This window comes from Esox lucius, chromosome 10 (assembly GCF_011004845.1).
Source record: "Esox lucius isolate fEsoLuc1 chromosome 10, fEsoLuc1.pri, whole genome shotgun sequence".
Taxonomy (NCBI): domain Eukaryota; kingdom Metazoa; phylum Chordata; class Actinopteri; order Esociformes; family Esocidae; genus Esox; species Esox lucius.
The window spans coordinates 26,147,964-26,167,731 of record NC_047578.1 but is presented as its reverse complement, the minus strand read 5'-3'; the positions used below and the strand labels follow the sequence as shown (position 1 = coordinate 26,167,731).

Here is a 19,768-nt window from a genome sequence, read left to right as displayed (position 1 = left end):
GGATATTGCGTGTTTCCTCAAGAAGAAAGGCCTCCAGTTCTACTCTGTGCTCCAGACCTTCCCATAAAGGTTTCATGATGTTCAGATCTGATGATTGGTGAGGCCATGGATTGTGTTTGAGCTCATCCAGGTGTTTATAAAACAACTCTTGAATTTGTTTAACAGTGTTTATGAGGGCATTATCATCCTAGAATATTGGAAGATTATCGGTTCAACTGGTCCTATAAAATGGCCTTGTATTCTCTGGCCATTACAGGGCAAACATTGGACCCAACAACACCCACAGTATGGCTGCTTATGCCATTACGGATCTCCCACCATGTTTAACAGTTGGCAGCAGACATTATGGGCTGAAGGCATCCTTTGCCCAAATGTAAATCCTTACAGATATAGGAAATTGGGTGTATCATGACTCATCAGACCAAGTTACTCTTTTTCATTGCTCAGGGGTCCAGCTTTGAATACAAGCAGTTTCCAAATGACAGCTCTGCCATCAATTCCAGCATTGTGAAGATCACAACATCCAGTGTGATTCAATACTGTGGTTACTTTTGAGAGTTAACTTTTGGGGCAATGAGCAAGTATCGTGTTAAGTGTCTGTCTATCCTGGTCAATCAGCTTCAACTTGTCATCACTTCCTCTTTGCCAATGCAATTTTCAATCTTATGTGACCTATGCAAGTGCATTTGTGATTGTGATTCAGTTACTTCAGTGATGTTTTACTTCTTGTTTCCATTATTTAGTCCACCCACTGTATGTCACAATGGACTCTAATTTTCAGCTGTTTATTAGTGAGTGTGGGTGTTTCTGGCATTTGGTATGTGCATTTGAAATATACATGCAAGCACATGCTCTGAGGTAACATTTGTGAGAATGTGAATAATAGCAATACTTCTCAAATCAATCCCATTCCAAGGGTTTGCTTTGCTTGTGTACTCATTACTGACATGTGGTGTGTAACGAGGTTGGGAAATATATAAAACACTGCACCTTCTTTCTCTTAAATAAAATCCAGTTTGACACTTTTTTCCCCTCCCAATTAAATGGTATTCAAGTCTTACAACCTTTGAGCAACAATTCCCAAAGTGCACATTGTAGTAAAGCATCAGGATATACATTGAAAAAAAACACTTGCTCAACTTTGATGTCAGTTAACTTGATTGTGCTGGACCCACCATAAGAAGTTTAATGTGCAATGAAGCAAGGAGTGCCCTGCCAATCCTACTGTTTACAATGGTCATTCAAAGGCTTCACATTTAATTTCTTTGTTTCTTGCAGATAACCAACACTGCCAACTCACGCCTACCCAAATATCTTCTTTTGTTCCTTGTGAGGCACCAAAGTACAGCCTCACAGGCCCAACACACAGGACTGTAATCTTGGGGAGCTCTATTGTCACCATTTTTTGAGCTGAGTGTTTTCCTGGTGCGAGAGTGCTTGACATCGAGAGTAAGATTCCTGTACTGAGACAGCATTCAGATGTAAGCAGTGTCGTGGTACTTAATAGATCAAACAATAATAGGCTGTAACAGTCTGAAATCAGATTGTAGGTGTTTACTTTTGGCACTATCTTGAAATTGGATCTCTGATCTGTGGTTGTATTCCAACCTTTGGGCATGGCTGTGGGAATTTTGGTAGGCTATGCCTCATAAGATATTTCCCAACATAACCTTACAATTAAGTGTGTTTCCACCTAGCAAGCTAGCAAACTTGTGGTGTAAAACTTATAACTGTACTGATTAAGGCTACCACTGACTCGTAAGTCCAAGTTCTATGAGCCTAACTTTGGATAATCTGAATACTCCATCAAAATGTAAAGCACCTAGAAGGCTTAGACTGATGCACTTAAATGTGCGATGTTTGCTGCCTTTAATGGATTTGATTTTGAGTTAAATATTTATGTATCTGTTGCTGAAAATGCCAAATATTTAGGGTTTTTGCTATTAATATTAGTGATCCTTGTCCAATAATTTGTATTAGAAGTATTAAACAAAAACATGCAGGCCCTTGCCTAATTAAGACGATTCAATTAGAGAATGGTGGATTCAATTCAGAAAGCCCAACCCAAAGACCGTCTTACAGGAAAGCTGTGGGAGCAGCAAAACAGGTTGTTCTATAGTAGTGGTTCTCAAACCTGTCCTTGGGGATCGGCAGACATTTTTGTTCTAGCCATGAACCAACTCATCTAATCAAAGTAGTGATAATTAGTGGGCGAGTTGGATCAGGTGTGCTAGCTCTGGAAAAGGTGAAAAAACACGGAATGGCTGCTGGTCCCAGAGGAGAGGTTTGAGAACACCTGTTCTATAGCCTACAAATAAACGCTACCTTTCAGGTCAGAGTTTTTTAAACTCACTTCTCCTCATTGTATTCCAAGGGAAGTGTGGTGAAACACTAATAATATCAGAGGGCCATGGTTATGTAAATAACCTTAAGTTGTCTTTCTTTACTCATTCAGCATTGTCCTGATGTTCTTTTTGCCGGACTGCGTAAGCAGTGATTAGAGAAGCGGACCTGCAAGCCACAGGTTCCGCGATCAAATCTTCTCACAGTCAAAACAAAGTATGCATTTAGATTTGTTCCGGATAGACAAAAACTTTGCTGGCTATAACCTTCAGTCTACATTATAGTAAGACTTTACAGTTTATGGTTATATTGCGGCTGTTTCTGGTAGATTTTCAAAGTACGCATCCATGCATGCTTTTCGGGTCAGGATAGACAAAAACGTTCAGTAGCTGCCTTATAGTAAGCCTAAATAAAAACTGTTTACGGTTATACAGTATTGCGACTATTTCTTGGGGATTTTGGAAGTATGCATCCGTGCGTACCATAGTTCATAGACGCTATTTGTGGTGGAGGTAAACGTAAAAAACTTTTATGGTTCTAAGAAATGTTACTCAGTTTAATTAACACAATGGTTAATGGTGTCTAAAGACATATTCAAACTTGACATGATGTTAATGCGTGACAGAATTATATAATGTCAAGAGGCTATCCTGACACTTGGCAGATGTATAGCTTGGTGGCATAGTGGTTAAAGACAGCCTTTCACATGGGTGCTCTGGGTTTGAATCTCGGGAGGACAACAACGTTCAATGCTTTTTATTGTGGGCTGGCTGAACTAGGCTTGCCTGGTTTCTTGTTTGAGAGCATGTATTGTAGGCCTGATCCCATGTAGGCAAAGTTTGTGCAGTCTCTTTTTGGCAGTTGACTCATGATTGGGGCAAGAGAGATGATCCATCGAACAGTGGAATGATTTATTGCTTTGAATTGCTTGGAAATTGCATTGAAACCCCTCCCAGACTCATGGGAATAAGTATTTGGATCCTGGCATGATATGTTAACACACAACCATATTTTTAAGACCAAACCGGATAACATTTTTAATCTTTATTGAAGCTTTCACCATCACTATTTGCTCTCTAATGATTTTGGTAAAATCCAGTTTTGGTGCACCTGATTCTAGTTTCAGCCATTTCATGTGATTGTAAATGTAGGGGTGAATTAACTTTTTCAGCATAAGGAAATTGCATTTCTGCTTATTTTAAGTACATAATCGCTTTTTGTGAAATTGTTTAATTGGGTTACCTTTATCAATGAAATTGTTCAGACTTTAGCTAAAAAATCAAGGTGTCCAAATATGTAAAAACTAAATACAATTCCAGGATGTTAGTTTTAACATGATTGTATTAAGTAACTAAACTCTTTCATTTTAACTAAAAAATTAGCTCATATTTTAGTGAACGGTCAAGCTGATAAACAACAATGAAATTTTTTCATAGCTGCTTTTACTCATCTTTACCAAGTGTGCCAACAGTTGTTGAGGGTACATGGTCAACTTCAAATAATTAAAAGTCTGTCCCTATTACACCAAGTAAACATCTTGGGAAATGTGTAAATGTACTTAGTGAAGTTAAGTTGATTCTGATTTTGTAGTGTTACATTGTATCACTTGCAGAAAGTATTTGTACAATAATTCAATCAAAGCATTTGGGGTTGTCTTGGCTGGCAGGCTAGCATTTTGTCTTCCTATCAAATGTTTGTTAATATACACATTTCATTTTGTCACCAGTTCCAGAAACCATCTTGAATCTTTATTCGAAGGGGACCATTTTGGGTAAAGAATAGAGGAGAGTCTTGTGTATTATCATGTTATCTTTCAACAAGTGCCTTATAACGTGTTCTATCTTCCAAAGAGTGACTTATCATAAATGAATTTATCTTACAAAGAGTGTGCTTTATCCCTGCATACTAGAAGTTGTTTCGCCCGGTTGTTAGTGGACACATGTCGCTCCTATGTTGTAGTTCAGGCAATATAGTGAGTTATGGGGTCATTGTGACATTTTCCCCCTTCCATTTGTATTCAGTAATGCTATTAACAAACCTTGGCTGTTAATATGTTTGACAGACCTGTGCATTAGCTGTACCAAGGACCTCATGTTATCTATTAAAAAAGGTGATATGGTTGAGTTTACAATATCATTATATTCTGTCCCCTCATGACGATGAATTGCTTCTTGTCTTCCTCTTTTTGAAAATTGAGAGAACAATGGCACAGGTATGAAGTGAATCATGGTAGAAGTAGTTTATTAACAGCAAAGTTCACTAAGAACTTTCTCTCTGGCCAGCCGAGGAGTCCCCTACCGTCCATCTCTGCTGTGTCCCTGGGTGGTGGATTATTCTGTCATGGTTGAGGAGGCAGGACACAGGCGCCGGGGGGGGGGGGGGGGGGGGGGGGGTCAAATCCATTTCATTCAGCAAACCAGAAATAAAAACCAAACCAGCACCAAATGCACGAGGCATACACACAAACAATAATCCACACAGTGGCAAAAGGCTGAACTACATAGGATCCCTAAAAAAAGTTACTGCTGCTCACTGTTCACTATAGGCCTTGTAGGCACATCACAAACAGTTACAGACAGTTTTTGCATGATCAGTCATATTTTCTAAATCAGTGACAAAATTTCACAATTTCTGCCAGGGTATGCAAACTTATGAACATAACTGTACCATACTGACAGGTTGTTTGCTGTTCACTTCTTGCCGCAGTACCTTTACTTACGTTTGGTGTCCTGTACTCCGCCGTCTTTAGAGTTTGGTTTGAACGTTATTGACCTCTCTCTCAACTTTTCTTTTGAATTTCTGTGTGTGCAATCTGTGTGCATAAGGCCCTGCAGTCTCGTGCCCTTTTATGGGGATTGGCAGGGCGTTTACCTATGCTAATTAGGAACAACTAGCATGCGCTTTTAATTTATGAGGACAATGGGATTCATCATTATAAGAACATAGGTGGGAACAATTCTGTGGTTTAAGAACACGTCATGAATCTGATGTAGACTCATGACTCTTCAAGTCCACACCAAAATCATGCCTTTCAAAATAAATGAAGGCTTGGATTTGTTACAAACTTTCCAAGATGTATCTGCCCCTCATTGCGTGAAAGACAGTGTCACCATCATATTTGTCTTCCATTTGGCTGTCAATCCACTTCTGTGCCTCTTGGTCACTGGAATGAATGAGAAGCCTTCGGACAACCACAGCATTTTCTGTGGATGTAGCAGGGTTATTTCTGCAAACAGTCCCAGCTTCTGCCAGATGCTGTGTTCCCAATTTTACAAGAGATTCAGGCTGTTTGAAAGCTTTAATTGGAAGATCCAGTCATTCTCACTCAGATATCACATCAATGTGGGCAAAAAGTGTATACTTTTTGGGAAATGTAAACTTGTAGTAGTCCCTTTCCACCCTATGACAAATCAGTGATTCACCAGAAGTAAAACAACTTTTTTTTTCACTGTCAAGAGGTGTGCCACTAAAATATTTTGCTGTAAGGTGAGGGCCCCCACACAAACAAAGCTTAGCTTAGCTATAGCTTGAATAGGAAAACCAACCAAAAGTCTCATACTATCCCCTCTTCCAACTTAGCCACTGTTTTAGCAGCCCAAAAAGAATTCACTAGGTTTTATACAAATTTGAACTGCTTATAAAAGCTATAAAAACAATATTTTCTTTTAAAATTATGTTTTCTTTTAATTTGTAATAGCAATTTAGATAATAATAATAAATCCCTACACTATTCTGTGCTTGTTTTCTTACTTTAATAACAGAAATGTAATGACCTGTGTAGAAGGATTTCGCTTAACCCAGTTTGTCATTGTTTGTTGATGGACTTGAGGAGATAATTACATCTCTTATTGACATTGGTGGAGGAGAGGGAGTGTAAATCTTTGCTATTTAACAACAGAAGCCCTCTGTTGACAATGTCTGATGTCAGTAGCTGTGGTGTAACAGCACAGTAACTAGCTACTTTTTGCTACCATTTTACACATGTGACTCACAAGTGGAAATCTACCTATTCAAACAAGACTACTGTTTAACTATTTTTAGAGGAGATTGAGCTCTGGGGATAAGTAGCTGTGTTTCAGGGTGTGGCTTTAAAAACATTTCACATGACTCTGTGTATAACTCATAGTGGAGGTACTAAACACACACACACACACACACACATCAAGCACATCAATTCACATTGCAATACAATATTTACATTACACAGGGCCTGAAACTGTATGAACATCATTAGGGGATAAACAAGAACAGACTGTATAAAATTTAAAAGGTAAAAATCACAAATGTTTTCTATTGTATGTTTTGTTATACTACCAAAGATGAACAGAGACCAAGAATGAACAGACGCCAAGCATTGTTTTGTTACAATCAAAACTATGGTACGCCTTGCCTGTGGCTGTGCCTGTTCTATGCGATTATTTGTCTTCTACTTTTACCCCAAACACTGTCCTGTTCCTATTTTGTGAAATGAGCACTATGTGTCTGCCCTAACTTGGTCACATTTTCCAGGGAGAGGAGTCATGCCCACATGATCTCAAATGTTTCTACCCAGAAAATCTGGAGGAAAGATCTCTCCCTTACTCCAAGACACACCTTGGCCACACTAGGCAGGATGCCTGAACAGCATGTTTTCGATCAACACTATTTTGTTATTGACATTAGGTGTTCAAATGTATATTTCCTGGGTAGCTCTAATTTCAGATTGTTCAAGGGAATTGGTGTGAGTGGTGCCACAAGGGTCCACTTTCCACATGACAACTGACTGCTGGTGTTATTGGTGACATGGTTTGCTACCACATCATGACTGTGGCAAGACTGTGGTAACATAAAAAACACATACCTTCCCATTCTTTCAAAGAAAGCAGTTTTTTTGTCCTCACCAACATTATGGAAATAAGTGTGACAGCCTTTTGCCGTTACAGTGTGCCTGTTGTTCAGAGTCATGTGAATTATTCTCCTCAGCCACGCCTGCTGGCCTCACCGCACCCTCTTCTTCATTTTTATATATCCAAATTCTAATCCTACCATCTAAAGTGTGCTCTTAAGTGTTTCTTTATATATTTTCAGCCAGCTGCAACAAATGAAAAACACAACATTTTGTATTAAGAACACCGGTCAACTTCATTACATTCAAAATCTATAACTCTCCAGTCGTTTTAATGTTGTTGTTCCTCATTCCTTCTTGTATTATCGGATTCCTTAAATTTTTTGTTTACTCACAATTGTCCTCCACATCAATGACAACAGTTGAGAAACATGTCAGAGACTCTGGGATCTGTGGGCAAAAACAAAGACAACATTCTCCCGCTCAAAACAACTTCCTTCTTATTTTAATTTTAAGTAATGACTGATAATGGCATTTCATAATAATGTCCCTCACAGCTAGAGACACACAAACGACCCTTTAACCCACAGTCATTCCTGCTCTCACCACCCATGCAACTCATATGAAAACACTACAAATATTAAACCCTAAAAAGCCTTCCTTATTCAAGACACAGGGTTTAGGGAAAGTATGGTTTCCGTTACATAAAACGTTTGCAGTTTTTAGTGCAGTAACTTCAGATGTTCTGTACTCTGCAATCTTTTTTGTAATTATTAATTTACAATGTTGCCACAGCACCTTGTTTTTTTTTGGGGGGGGGGGGGGTGGGCTTTTCCAAAAGGCTATTGATTTACTAGTCTTTTATTGACTCCTGTAAAGCTGATGAAAAGCTGATGTTTCAACTTAGAGACTAACAATTGGTATCAATTGTTAACAATTGGAATTAGCTTCCTCAGAGTACATGATGAGACTTAGCATTTTGCCATTTTGTTCAAGTGTACAGTTTCTTAGTCATAATCTAGTGCATGTATTATCTTCCTTTTCTCACTATCGCCATCACCATCATAATCAACAGTGGCGTCATTGTAATTAAAATGCATGATGCTAGTAGAACGACATGATGGAATTGAATCAGTGTCTTAACCTGTCTGGTGGTCCAGGTCAGGGATAGCGCTTTCTTATGTGACTGTAAACAAACATATTCAGTAAGTAATTGTTGCAGCCGGTATTCTATTCACGTTTATCACAGCAGCCGATAAGCTATTACTGTAATGGACACTCAAATCTATTTTCCTCCTTCCTTCTTTCTTTCTTTCTTTCTTTCTGCTTGGCTCACATACCAGCGTTTCATATTTGAAAAACTTTGCTGTCCATCTTTGGTGTAGTCTAGCAGGCTCAGGTTGACTGATTAAGCTATCTAACGTCTTTCAGGCTGCTGTGAGAAACAATCTGGGACAGACCATTTGAGTAAAAGAGGGTGATCGGTCTGAACACATAAATAATGTATAGGGAAGGCATGATTTAATTTGAGTATCATTTTGAGTAACACGATCAGATGTAAAGACAAAAAATAATTATTGAAAAAATGTATTGTATGTTTATTTCCGTATGCATTTTCACTGGGCCCTAGGCCTTCTGGGGTCATAGACGCCTAATGGTAGTGAATACCATTGCTACAGTGTTGGAAGAAGAATGTATCTTTACTAGTTTGTCAGTGATCTGTTTAAACATGTTAGCTTGGCAGCCTTTGTGTGTGATCTTAATATATAATAAAACCTGACAATTCCATCATAGGGTTTACACTATGCAAAAATAATTAATACAAACATTTGTAATAACAGTAATGATGAAAGGCTGTCTTACCCTTTTTTTCTATCTATTTCTATATAATTACCTAGAAATATGTAGAGGTTTAGAAATGTTTGCCTATCACCTATAGGAGAGCATGGTGTTTTGCTAGGCATTGTAAGGAGTTGGAGTTATTTATTTTCATTGTAAGGAGTTGGAGTTATAAGACACAGCTTAAAGCAACTGCTTCCCGTTAACATGACTGTAATCACGTTGAAAACTATGGGCGATACTAATAATTGTTGATGTTTCATCATTTAATTAAAGGTATCACCCACATTCCATGTCTACGGGTGGGAGGGAAAACGCAGCATATAACGTTTTTTATAACGTTCAGACAGAAATGTTCTATGTAGAACAAACAGGCCTCTCGTCATAATGCAAGAAATAAAATATAAACATGTCGGGTCTATTATTATATTTCTATCCGCGACGTTCGAAACCGTTGTGGAGCTGAATGTGACCAGACACTTTGAATTGGATAACGGTGACGTGAGAGATGGGAGGGATATTATAAATAGCGAGTTGGTGACAAACTCCCTAGTTTCGCCGCATGAGCTAACGGTCTATATCCCCTCGGAAAAAATAAGCAACATCTGCACAACTGTTTTCTTTAACGTTTTCAAATATGAACAGAATTATTCTCAGCATATTCGCACTTGGCCTCTGTTTTACAGTCGGTAAGATACAATTGCTTGTCAATCTTTCTGATACGTGTAGTCCATTAGTATTTTTTATAAGCCTATGTAACCTCTTATGTAATTGGTGTGACTAAATAATTATCAACACTTTCATGATTTGAATGCTTAGGCAAATCTTTTTTTCCGTGCAAGCTTTCTTCTAAAAGGAGGCATGGTAGTTTATCATAAGTAGGCTTACATTTGAGTACTATCAATTAAATGTTGATGTCTAAAGTCTTGGTAAAGGTGTGTATTTTCGATGGATACAATTCTGTGGACACTCTAGTGCATGTCAGTGGAATCCATAGACGCCCTTGTATCCAAATTAATCCTAACGTTTTATTTTTGATTCAATTAAGCTAGTTGTTAAAATGTTATGTAGTAGAAAAACCAAGCATACTGCTGTTCAACCTAAAAGATGTAATGTCAAATTGTACTCTGGGTGAACCGTTTCTTCATTTTGCCTTTGAGCTACTCTTTCTATAGACTGGTTGCTGTTCTCACCATATTGGACGTTTACTGTTTGTTAGTCATTTCTAATCCTTAGGTATAGATCCATGCTAGGCTCATACATACCTGGATTGCATGTCACAACCTGTGTACATTCTGCAATTGATTTAAAGGGCTGAGAGTGAACAAAATTCACTAAACCTACTTACAAACTGTGATACATTTTGGAGAATGGTTAATTCAATGTACATATGTAATGAATTATCTGTTTCCGTTATGTATGAGTCAGTTCATGTATATTAGTTTTGCTAAGTTGCTTCTGTCCATCTCAAGTTCATAACCACACCCTTACAGGATTTAGTTGTCAACCTTGATCCAGTTATACTTGAATTGTGACTTGAGTGAAAATCAAATGTTAATTTGTTGCAAAATGTTTAACAACCTTTTGCTTCAGTCATCCTATCTAATGAACAAACCCTTGGTATTTTGGGTCGCTGCCATATCTGGCTCTGTACATATTGACCAAACTCACCAGAATGTTGGCATTTTAATTGACAATGGAACCTTTAGAAGACTTCAGGGAACCTTTTTAATTTGAGACAAGCATTACAAAGACTTTTAATCAACTTTCTGAATATTAGTTGGATTTAACAATGCAGTAGTGGTTTTAACAATGTACTTTGTTCACGTCTAAGTAAAGCCAGGCTCAGTTTTAATAAACCATGTTTGGTTATTCTTTATTTGACCCATCAGGTCACTGTCTTCTCCATTATATAATGGTATACATTAAGATGTATATCTTCCTTAAGCTGTAGCAACCTTTTGTTAACAAGGTTTCAAGCCACAACGTTTGTTGAAAACCTTCAATACTCCCTGATCTAGACTCTAGGTGGACACTGCCATATCTTATCAGGCAACATTGCCATCAAGTGGATGACTTTTGTACCAACTGTTTTTTTGTAATAAAAATGTCTTATTGTTATCCCAATTAGAATTATTTATGAATATTATTCCTAGAATGCATTGTGCCCATGATGGATGTTTTGGCATCTGAACTATATTTATGCACACATGTCATGGTTTCGTTATGAACTGAGATGTTATGAACTGAGATGTAGTTGGAGTGAGTGAACAGTAGGGTGCAGCAGTGGTCAGTTTGGGGGATTTGCTTGGTTTCCACTGCTGTAGATTCCACAACCACTAAGTTGAAAATCCATGTCTTCTCATTTTTTTTCTTGGGCTTAGACTAAGCCTTAGTAAAATAAAGACACTGCAAAAGGCAGAGTTTATGGTTACATTTTGGACTATGGGAATACCCATGTCTTTATCCTCAAAAGCTCCCTTAGGAGTGCTGATCTAAGATCAGTTTTTGCTGACATAGTAAAGACTTTATGGACCGATGGGAACCTACTTTTACTCTGAAATGGGTGATTGGATGTAGGCACTGATCTGAAATCAAATTAAACATGTTTTCTCCTATTTCGTCAATGCCCAATAACCCATTTGTTGTTTTCTTGAATACCCAAACTATTTTGCTCTTCCTCCTTTAGCAATCTCAAATCCTACTTGTGCCTTCAGTCCTTTATGTATTGGCAACTTTCTATTTGATCTGATGTTGTTTTGACATTCATATAATGTTTGCCTACCCATGAATCTTTGTAGATTCTCCCAACACTGACCAGTTCTATTATACATTAGTATGCACTTGTGCATAGTCCCATTACTGCAATTGACCTAACCTGGACAGATTATTTCCCCATGTTGGATGTGGTGGCACGTATTGCATAAGTGTTCCATGGTACATTTCAGACAATGCAGTCAAGCCATAGGAAATGGTGGATTTGCCATACTGTTCCTTTCCTTCCTTTAAGCCGGTAGGCTGAGATCTTTTCTAAGACAGTGTTTTATGGCCGTTCTCTCAGGTAGATTCTAGGGTGCATTCTTTTTGCTAAACAAAATATTTTAGTTGCAAAACATTTGCGTTATCATTGGACGCATTAACCGAAGTCCCTCTTGTTTGGTTTGAGGACGTTTGTGACGAAAATATTTTGTTTGGACAAATGAATACACCCACGATGGAGTCCATGAATACTGCGTAGGACCAGCAGCAGCATTTTTGCTTTTGGGGCGGGGGAGTTTAAAGGCAGGCTGTAACTGTTGCAACAGGCCACCGACACTCCCCTTAATTACTGTCATCCAATAAGCTCTTGTGTATAATTGTCTGCCTCATACTTTGTCCTTGTAATTATAATTCCCCTTTTGTGGTATTGATACTTGGAACGCATACCATGAGGTTAACAATGGTTATCCGGAACACTTCCTGTGAAGAATGTATGTTCTGTAACTTGAACGTTTCCTATGTTGTGTAGTTGAATGTCTTTCCTAAATATAGTGTGTTCTAATTTGCCCTGAAGCAAAATCTTTGATCATCAGCCACATGATTGTCACCTGACAGGCCCCTGTTGTGATTGGTGATGTCACTAAGTTGAGATCCCTTAATGATGACATGCCAAATAATATTCAGTGGAAAAATTTTTGGCAAATTGCAATGTTGTCAATAGCTAGCAATGCTAAAAAGGTTGGTGACATCATGATTATGACCAGTTTACATACTCATGAGACTTGTTTGGGTGGAGTTCCTCTTTACTGCGTTGGTGAATAACCACAAAATCCTGTGAGGACCATTATGGTGTACGAGTTGGTTGTTCCATGTGACTCATTGTATCGCCCAGTGCTCAGTCTTTTGTCCCAATCAAGGCATGTCTGCTTTTAGTTGGTAAATGAGCTGTTGACATCTGACAAGACATTTTCGTGTGTAATCCGAGCCACAGCGTTCTTTGCACAACACCGCTGACTCTCACCTTTGTGTGAAATGAGGGTGGATGTGTCGCGTAACAGGTTTGACTGGATGTGTGAAAGATGTTTAGTTGAGACGTGGCTACAAAAGACCAGGCGCATCTTGACTTATGTATGATTGCTATATACACATTTGTGCTTTAAAGTATGTCTCCTTAATGCATGAGTTTTCTTCATATGCAGATTCTGAGTTATTGCACTTACTGCAGTGGTTGGGGAATTGACATTTTCACTGAAGATGGTTGATGAGATTTCACTTATAGAGCGGGAAGGTTTCCCACACACACATCAGGTCTAGTTGTGAACTAAAAAGCATGAAGAATCACACCTAATGGCTTTTTTTTATTTAAGGTCTTTGTTATACTGCTACAGAGACTGCATTTACATTGGCAATTAAAATAATTTAAAAATTATTGTCAAAAGAGCTGAATCTGATTGGCTTAAGGATCAATAAATGGAAGTGGCTCAGCATTTGTCGCTGTGTTAACTGGTGGTCGCAGAATTCGTCACTGATGTTCTTTGACAATGTTATATTGTTTTCTGACCTTTGACTTGCCTGCATTCCATAGCTATTCTCTTGGATGTATTTATCAATCGGAAGGACACCTTGTTTCATAAAACATGGAATTTAAACAATGATTCAATTCTAATTTACTTGGCAACAATATTTTGTATGTTTGTGTGTATGTGGTTGTCTGGATCAGGAGTGGCACTGTCTTTGTAACATAAGTGTCTTGTGAATTTATCTTCCATGGGGTGTGACCGAAACCAGTCTTTGAGGAAAGGCAACCCAATGTTCTTTGGCATCACATGTTTAGATAATTTAGTTTTTGTCAAACAGACATTTATCATTGACGGCAAGGTTTTTTCTTTTATAAAATTATGTATTTGACTATCACACATTTAAAAACAAAGTTATAATCTTCTCATCCTATTGATGGGTGTTTAGTACTTGAATGACTTGAAAGCAAATACAAACAGACAGTAACTTTACTCAAACAATGTACAAACCATTTTTGTTTAAATGTATGAACAGGGTTGGCTCAAGCTTTTTGGGGGTCCTAAGCCAAGCCTGGTGGTGGGGAGAATCATTTGATTTAATTACTGCAAATGTTTGACAGCAAAATTTGTTTCTGCAATTCTACACATTATGCTACAATGGAGTGAAGAGTTTGAGATTTCATAACTCATTTCAATACTACCCTTTGACAGCTTTTTATATAGGATTGAGATTAACTAATAAAATCAGGAACCCTGGCCATGTGCCCAGCCTGGTCAGTATGATTTCTACAAGCTTGGATAGCTGGCTAGATAATGTCAGCTAATGGTGATTGACATAAGAGAAACTCAGTTTTCAACAAAGTTATGACATGCAACTAGCATTTTTTTTTTTTTGCCCTAAAGAGAAAGCTGATGTAGACTTAACACACTGCATTCATCACTTATGCCTAGAACCAGCCCTTTATTAAGCAATATCATTTTCAAAGGTATGTCATTCCATGATGGCCCAGGCCTGTGCCACGTCTTACAAGTGTAACATACTTGATGGACAGGTTTTAAACCTGTGTTTCGTTCATGGGCTTAAAGTCTACTGTTAATTAGTTGAATCTTTCACAGTGCCACAGTTTCCAGCTCTACACAGTATCTTCTGTCACCTAAATGCATTTCTCGTTAAAAAGGATGTTATTGTTATACCATGAAAAAGTTCCTGGATCCAATGTGTGGCACTTGTCAGTCCCAGAAACTAGATGCTTCTCCTAAAGCGTCATAATGACATGCGCCGGCTGTGCCTCTTATCCCCTGAAGTACAGCTAACAAAACCAGGTGATGTTAAGCTGTTGCAGTGGGGCCCATTCCATGTTTAGAGACTTTCCCAATGACATGGGATCACATCAACAAGCATTAGGTCAAGTTTTCCATGTCAGAAAGTTTACTTGAACAACTGAATTTGTAAAGTGGCACAGTAAAAACATGCTTTTTCTCTTCTCTCCTCTTGCCCTTTGATCTGTCATCACAGGCCATGCTCTGCAGTGCTACAAATGTGATTTGGGAATCTGGAACCTCTGCCTTACCAGCAGCGTCACCTGTAGTTCTGGGCAGCAATGTTTCAGCGGTGTCGGAACAGCGGGTAAGGATTCTTTTAGCAGGCAATTTTAGCAATGGAGGCATTGTTTCGTTGGTTAGAAAAGTAAAGTACAAGTGTGTACTCATCATAAAATGTAAAAGCTTTGCAACAATGGGAAAGGTATGCAGATAAAAGCTGAAGACTTACTTGCCAAGAAGCCATTTGATATTGTTATATAGTATGAGGCACATACTAACTTCCTGTCATTTTGCCTTTTTTCTGAGTAGTACAATGACATATCCAGTGAGGTATCAAGAACTAAACTTTAGTTTTTTTCCTTTTCATCCATAGCTGGGTTTGTGGACATCAAGACAAAAGGCTGTCTGGCTTTGGGTTCCTGCAACCAGACCACAACAACCAGTTTCCCCGCTGGCTCAAATACTACAGTGTACTCCCTAACAAAAACTTGCTGTAACTATGACCTGTGTAACGGCGCCCCTGGATTGCCCCGTGCAACCTTCCTGACCTTGGCCCTTGGCACCCTGATCACTCTTTTCATGACTAAAGTATTGGTGTAACATCGTAAAGCCTTTTGAAGCCAGCATACGTTTGTACGTACATGCATACGCTCAAAATACAGATGAAACGATCACTAGCACCAATCTGTTCATGTACATAAGATCAGCGTAAAATTTGTATCGTTGAGGCCAATTATTAAATCGTTATTTAAATGAGTAGATTTATCCTGGTCGAAACTGGACATCTGTAAATTGTCACTTTGTTTTATGGCTCACTTCCAATTATGTCCCACAAACGACTAGCTTTCCTCTCCACCATAATTCCATTGCACTCAAACGCTAAAGCCTTATTTAAACCTACGCTTTCATTTAATGCTTTTGGCAAGTTTCCATTGACCAAACTGGTTGGATTACTTCCGACACCTTAGTAAGTTGAGCTCTCCTCTACAAATGCCTAATGTACATAGTAACAGAAAGGCATTAGTCGTCAATGCTAAAAAAAGACAATCTTTCCCTATTTGGTGTTGGTAATACCTACTAGTATGTGTTGTGGGTGATTACCTGCATGTAATGTCATAGTGTGTCCCATTTCCCATGCTTTATTGTATACTATATGCTTAGACACCACTGGCAATCATCAGTTTGTACATTAAATGCATACATTTCATGTTACCTGTATGCTAGTGGTGCTGTTCTACATTTGTACTAGTGTGTTTTGTATACCCCCAATTCCCCTTCACACACTGAATGAGGTCACTGCTAGGAATCTGCTATTGTTGATGACAAATTAGGGTTAATTTTGTTATACTTTAGTTTGTCCTGCCTTGTTGGCTTGGGCTATATTTTATTACTGGCCCAGTGCTCTAACTGCTACCTGCTGTGATTAGTCACTGTTCATTTCAGTTGATTGGTTCTTTCAAAGAGATTTAAGTTTAGTTTGTTGCTAATTCTTGATATTCCAGCCCTAGGTGACTGATAGCTCCACTTATCACCCTGTTTACCATGAATAATGCAGTTGCTGTATGACGTCGCGTCCATTCTGGAGCTATGTGATGATCTAGTCCTAGAACCATGTCAACAATGTCGTACATCTTTTTTTGACCAGTCATCTTGCACATTTCATTTCACATATAATATGCTTGTATTTGTCTTACGTTTTAAATGTATGTACATGTAGAGAATTCAATCATGCTTTAAAGTTATATTTTATTATTTTTGGGATTATTTTCTGTTACCTGGAAATGTCAGAGGTAGTTATCTGGGAACTTGTGTATGCTAATTTGACGTTAGCTGTCTACTAACTGTAAATGGCTTGACTGATTGGGTATATCTGAAATCTTTGATTTAAAACATTTTTAAGGGGAATTTTACATGGCATGGAAGTGGGGATGGTTGGATGACTGCAGATTTGGTGGTTGAAAGAATTTATTAAATGGTGACTTGATAAAGTGTCAGTGTTTTTTCTGAACTCTGAGAATGTTTTTGTGGTTGGAGTTTTTCTTGCTTAGCAGAACATACAGGTTTTGCATGTCCTCTCTAGTGCGTCCTCAAACATTCAACTGGGGAAATATGTGCCATAACAATCTATCAGATTGAATCCAGACTCCTGTACAACATGGCTGTTTATCGGCGTGACTGACGTCAGTGGTGGTTGTTCTTATAAATTGTTCTTTGACTAGCACCATTAATTCTCACTGTTTAATAATTCCATTGATAAAAGAATCTGAATATATTTGAAATGATTACACTGATTTGCATAGTGATGCCAATGTGACATTCTTCCATATTCTATTCCTATTTAGCTGAATTGAGATCTGTAGACCATATTTTTCTGTATCTAGCTTGGAATATGAGCTTTTCAGGACCTGCTTGTATTCTACAGATTATTTTTGGTTGTCCAGTTATTTATAAATCCTATTTAAAGTTGAATAGTGAATTGGTATTCTCAATGGGCTCTATAGGCCAGTAGAGCTGACCTAAGTTGTAAAGAAAGAATAGGATTTACTTGGTTGTGTCTTTTCTGGTTTTGGAATGTTCTAAGACCATTACAATCCATGATATACGTAAAGACACATTCCACTTTCGCCCCGTTGGGGAGAAACAAATCTGCCCCCCAGATTGTTAGGAACTATGAAATGTTGAGATCTGGGCATTTTTTATTATTATTTTTATTGCTTAATGTATATACCACAGAAAATCAGTGAGTGATTATAGGACTATCACAGAAATGTGACTAACAGAAGATTGTAGTGCTACTGTTCTCAAGACCGCACCTGAGAAATGTGGTTATATGAATACATGTTGAAATGGTAGGAGAGGAGGAGTGGCTGCCCCATTCAAAGATACATTCCAGTGCAAAGAAAATATACTTGGTCATTTCTTTTGAGTACATCTGTTTTACATTGAAGAGTGCTCCCAACATTTAGTTTTTAACCATTTATAGACCTCCACAATATTCTGCAAATGTTATTGATTTTGCTGAACTACTCTGTTATATCTGTTAATTATAACTTGTTTATTAAAATAGGGGATTTTAACATTTACATAGATAATAATACAGACAGTAATGCCAAATAACATTTTGCACAACATGACACATTTGCTCTCACTCAACATGTGAAAGAGCATACACACACTCAAGGCCACATTCTAGATCTCTAAAGGTCTCGATATTTCCTCTGTCATGGTAAAAGACATGGCCCTGTCTGATCATTTCTGTCTTTTTTGAATCGCTGATCACCCCGGATGTTCAAGAAAACTCTGTTTCTGTTAAGAAAAGGTACATTAATGAGAGTACCAATGCTCATTTTATGGAGGCCATAGCTACAGTTGTGCTCAAAATTTGCATACCCTTGAAGAATATGTACCACAAACGTCAACTTTTGATAAGGGACATTTGGAGTATTTCTGTTATCATTATGATTTAGAAAGGAGTCAAACAACTATGTGTTAATTAATGTCTTCATATGAACACTATCCATACCATACCATCTTCTTCTGCTTATCCGGGGCCGGGTCGCGGGGGCAGCAGTCTAAGCAGGGATGCCCAGACTTCCCTCTCCCCAGACACTTCCTCCAGCTCTTCCGGGGGGACACCGAGGCGTTCCCAGGCCAGCCGGGAGACATAGTCCCTCCAGTGTGTCCTAGGTCTTCCCCGGGGACTCCTCCCGGTGGGACGGGACCGGAAAACCTTCCCAGGAAGGCGTTGTGGAGGAGCAGCGGCTCTACTCCGAGCTCCTCCCGGGTGACCGTGCTTCTCACCCTATCTCTAAGGGATCGCCCGGCCACCCTGCGGAGAAAGCTCATTTCAGCCGCCTGTATCCGGGATCTTGTCCTTTCGGTCATGACCCAAAGCTCATGACCATAGGTGAGAGTAGGAACGTAGATTGACTGGTAAATCGAGAGCTTCGCCTTGCGGCTCAGCTCTTTCTTCACCACGACAGACCGATACATCGACTGCATTACTGCAGAAGCTGCACCGATCCGTCTGTCAATCTCCCGTTCCATCCTTCCCTCACTCGTGAACAAGACCCCTAGATATTTAAACTCCTCCACTTGAGGCAGGCACTCTCCACCAACCTGAAGTGGGCAAGCCACCCTTTTCCGACTGAGGACCATGGCCTCGGATTTGGAGGTACTGATTTTCATCCCCACTGCTTCACACTCGGCTGCAAACCGTCCCAGCGCATGCTGAAGATCCTGGTTAGAAGGGGCCAACACGACAACATCATCTGCAAAGAGCAGAGACGAAATTGTGTGGTCCCCAAACCTGACACCCTCCGGCCCCTGGCTGCGCCTAGAAATTCTGTCCATAAAAATTACGAACAGAACCGGTGACAAAGGGCAGCCCTGCCGGAGTCCAACATGCACTGGGAACAAGTCTGACTTACTGCCGGCAATGCGGACCAAGCTCCTGCTTCGGTTGTACAGGGACCTGACAGCCCTTAGCAAAGGACCCAGGACCCCATATTCCCCAAGCACCCTCCACAAGATGCCGCGAGGGACACAGTCGAATGCCTTCTCCAAATCCACAAAACACATGTGGATTGGTTGGACAAACTCCCATGAACCCTCCAACACCCCGTAGAGGGTATAGAGCTGGTCCAGTGTTCCACGGCCCGGACGAAAACCACACTGTTCCTCCTGAATCTGAGGTTCTACTATCGGCCGTATTCTCCTCTCC

At 39.2% G+C, this 19,768-nt stretch overlaps 1 protein-coding gene across 1 annotated transcript; it reads left to right on the top strand.

The window, feature by feature from the left end:
- The first annotated feature begins 9,550 nt into the window (after positions 1-9,550).
- On the top strand, positions 9,551-17,034 carry spaca4l (sperm acrosome associated 4 like). The gene is made up of 3 exons (XM_010900466.4): positions 9,551-9,696; positions 15,020-15,130; positions 15,419-17,034. Exons 1-3 carry the CDS (start codon positions 9,645-9,647, stop codon positions 15,643-15,645), a joined length of 390 nt encoding a protein of 129 aa, XP_010898768.3. The 5' UTR covers positions 9,551-9,644; the 3' UTR covers positions 15,646-17,034.
- Positions 17,035-19,768: the final 2,734 nt, after the last annotated feature.

Bases quoted from the DNA above. Each gene is read 5' to 3' on its own strand.
- spaca4l (XM_010900466.4), top strand. From the start codon at position 9,645: ATGAACAGAATTATTCTCAGCATATTCGCACTTGGCCTCTGTTTTACA. The intron at 9,697-15,019 runs GTAAGATACAAT...CTGTCATCACAG, and splicing joins TGGCCTCTGTTTTACAGTCG to GCCATGCTCTGCAGTGCTAC. The intron at 15,131-15,418 runs GTAAGGATTCTT...TTTCATCCATAG, and splicing joins CAGCGGTGTCGGAACAGCGG to CTGGGTTTGTGGACATCAAG.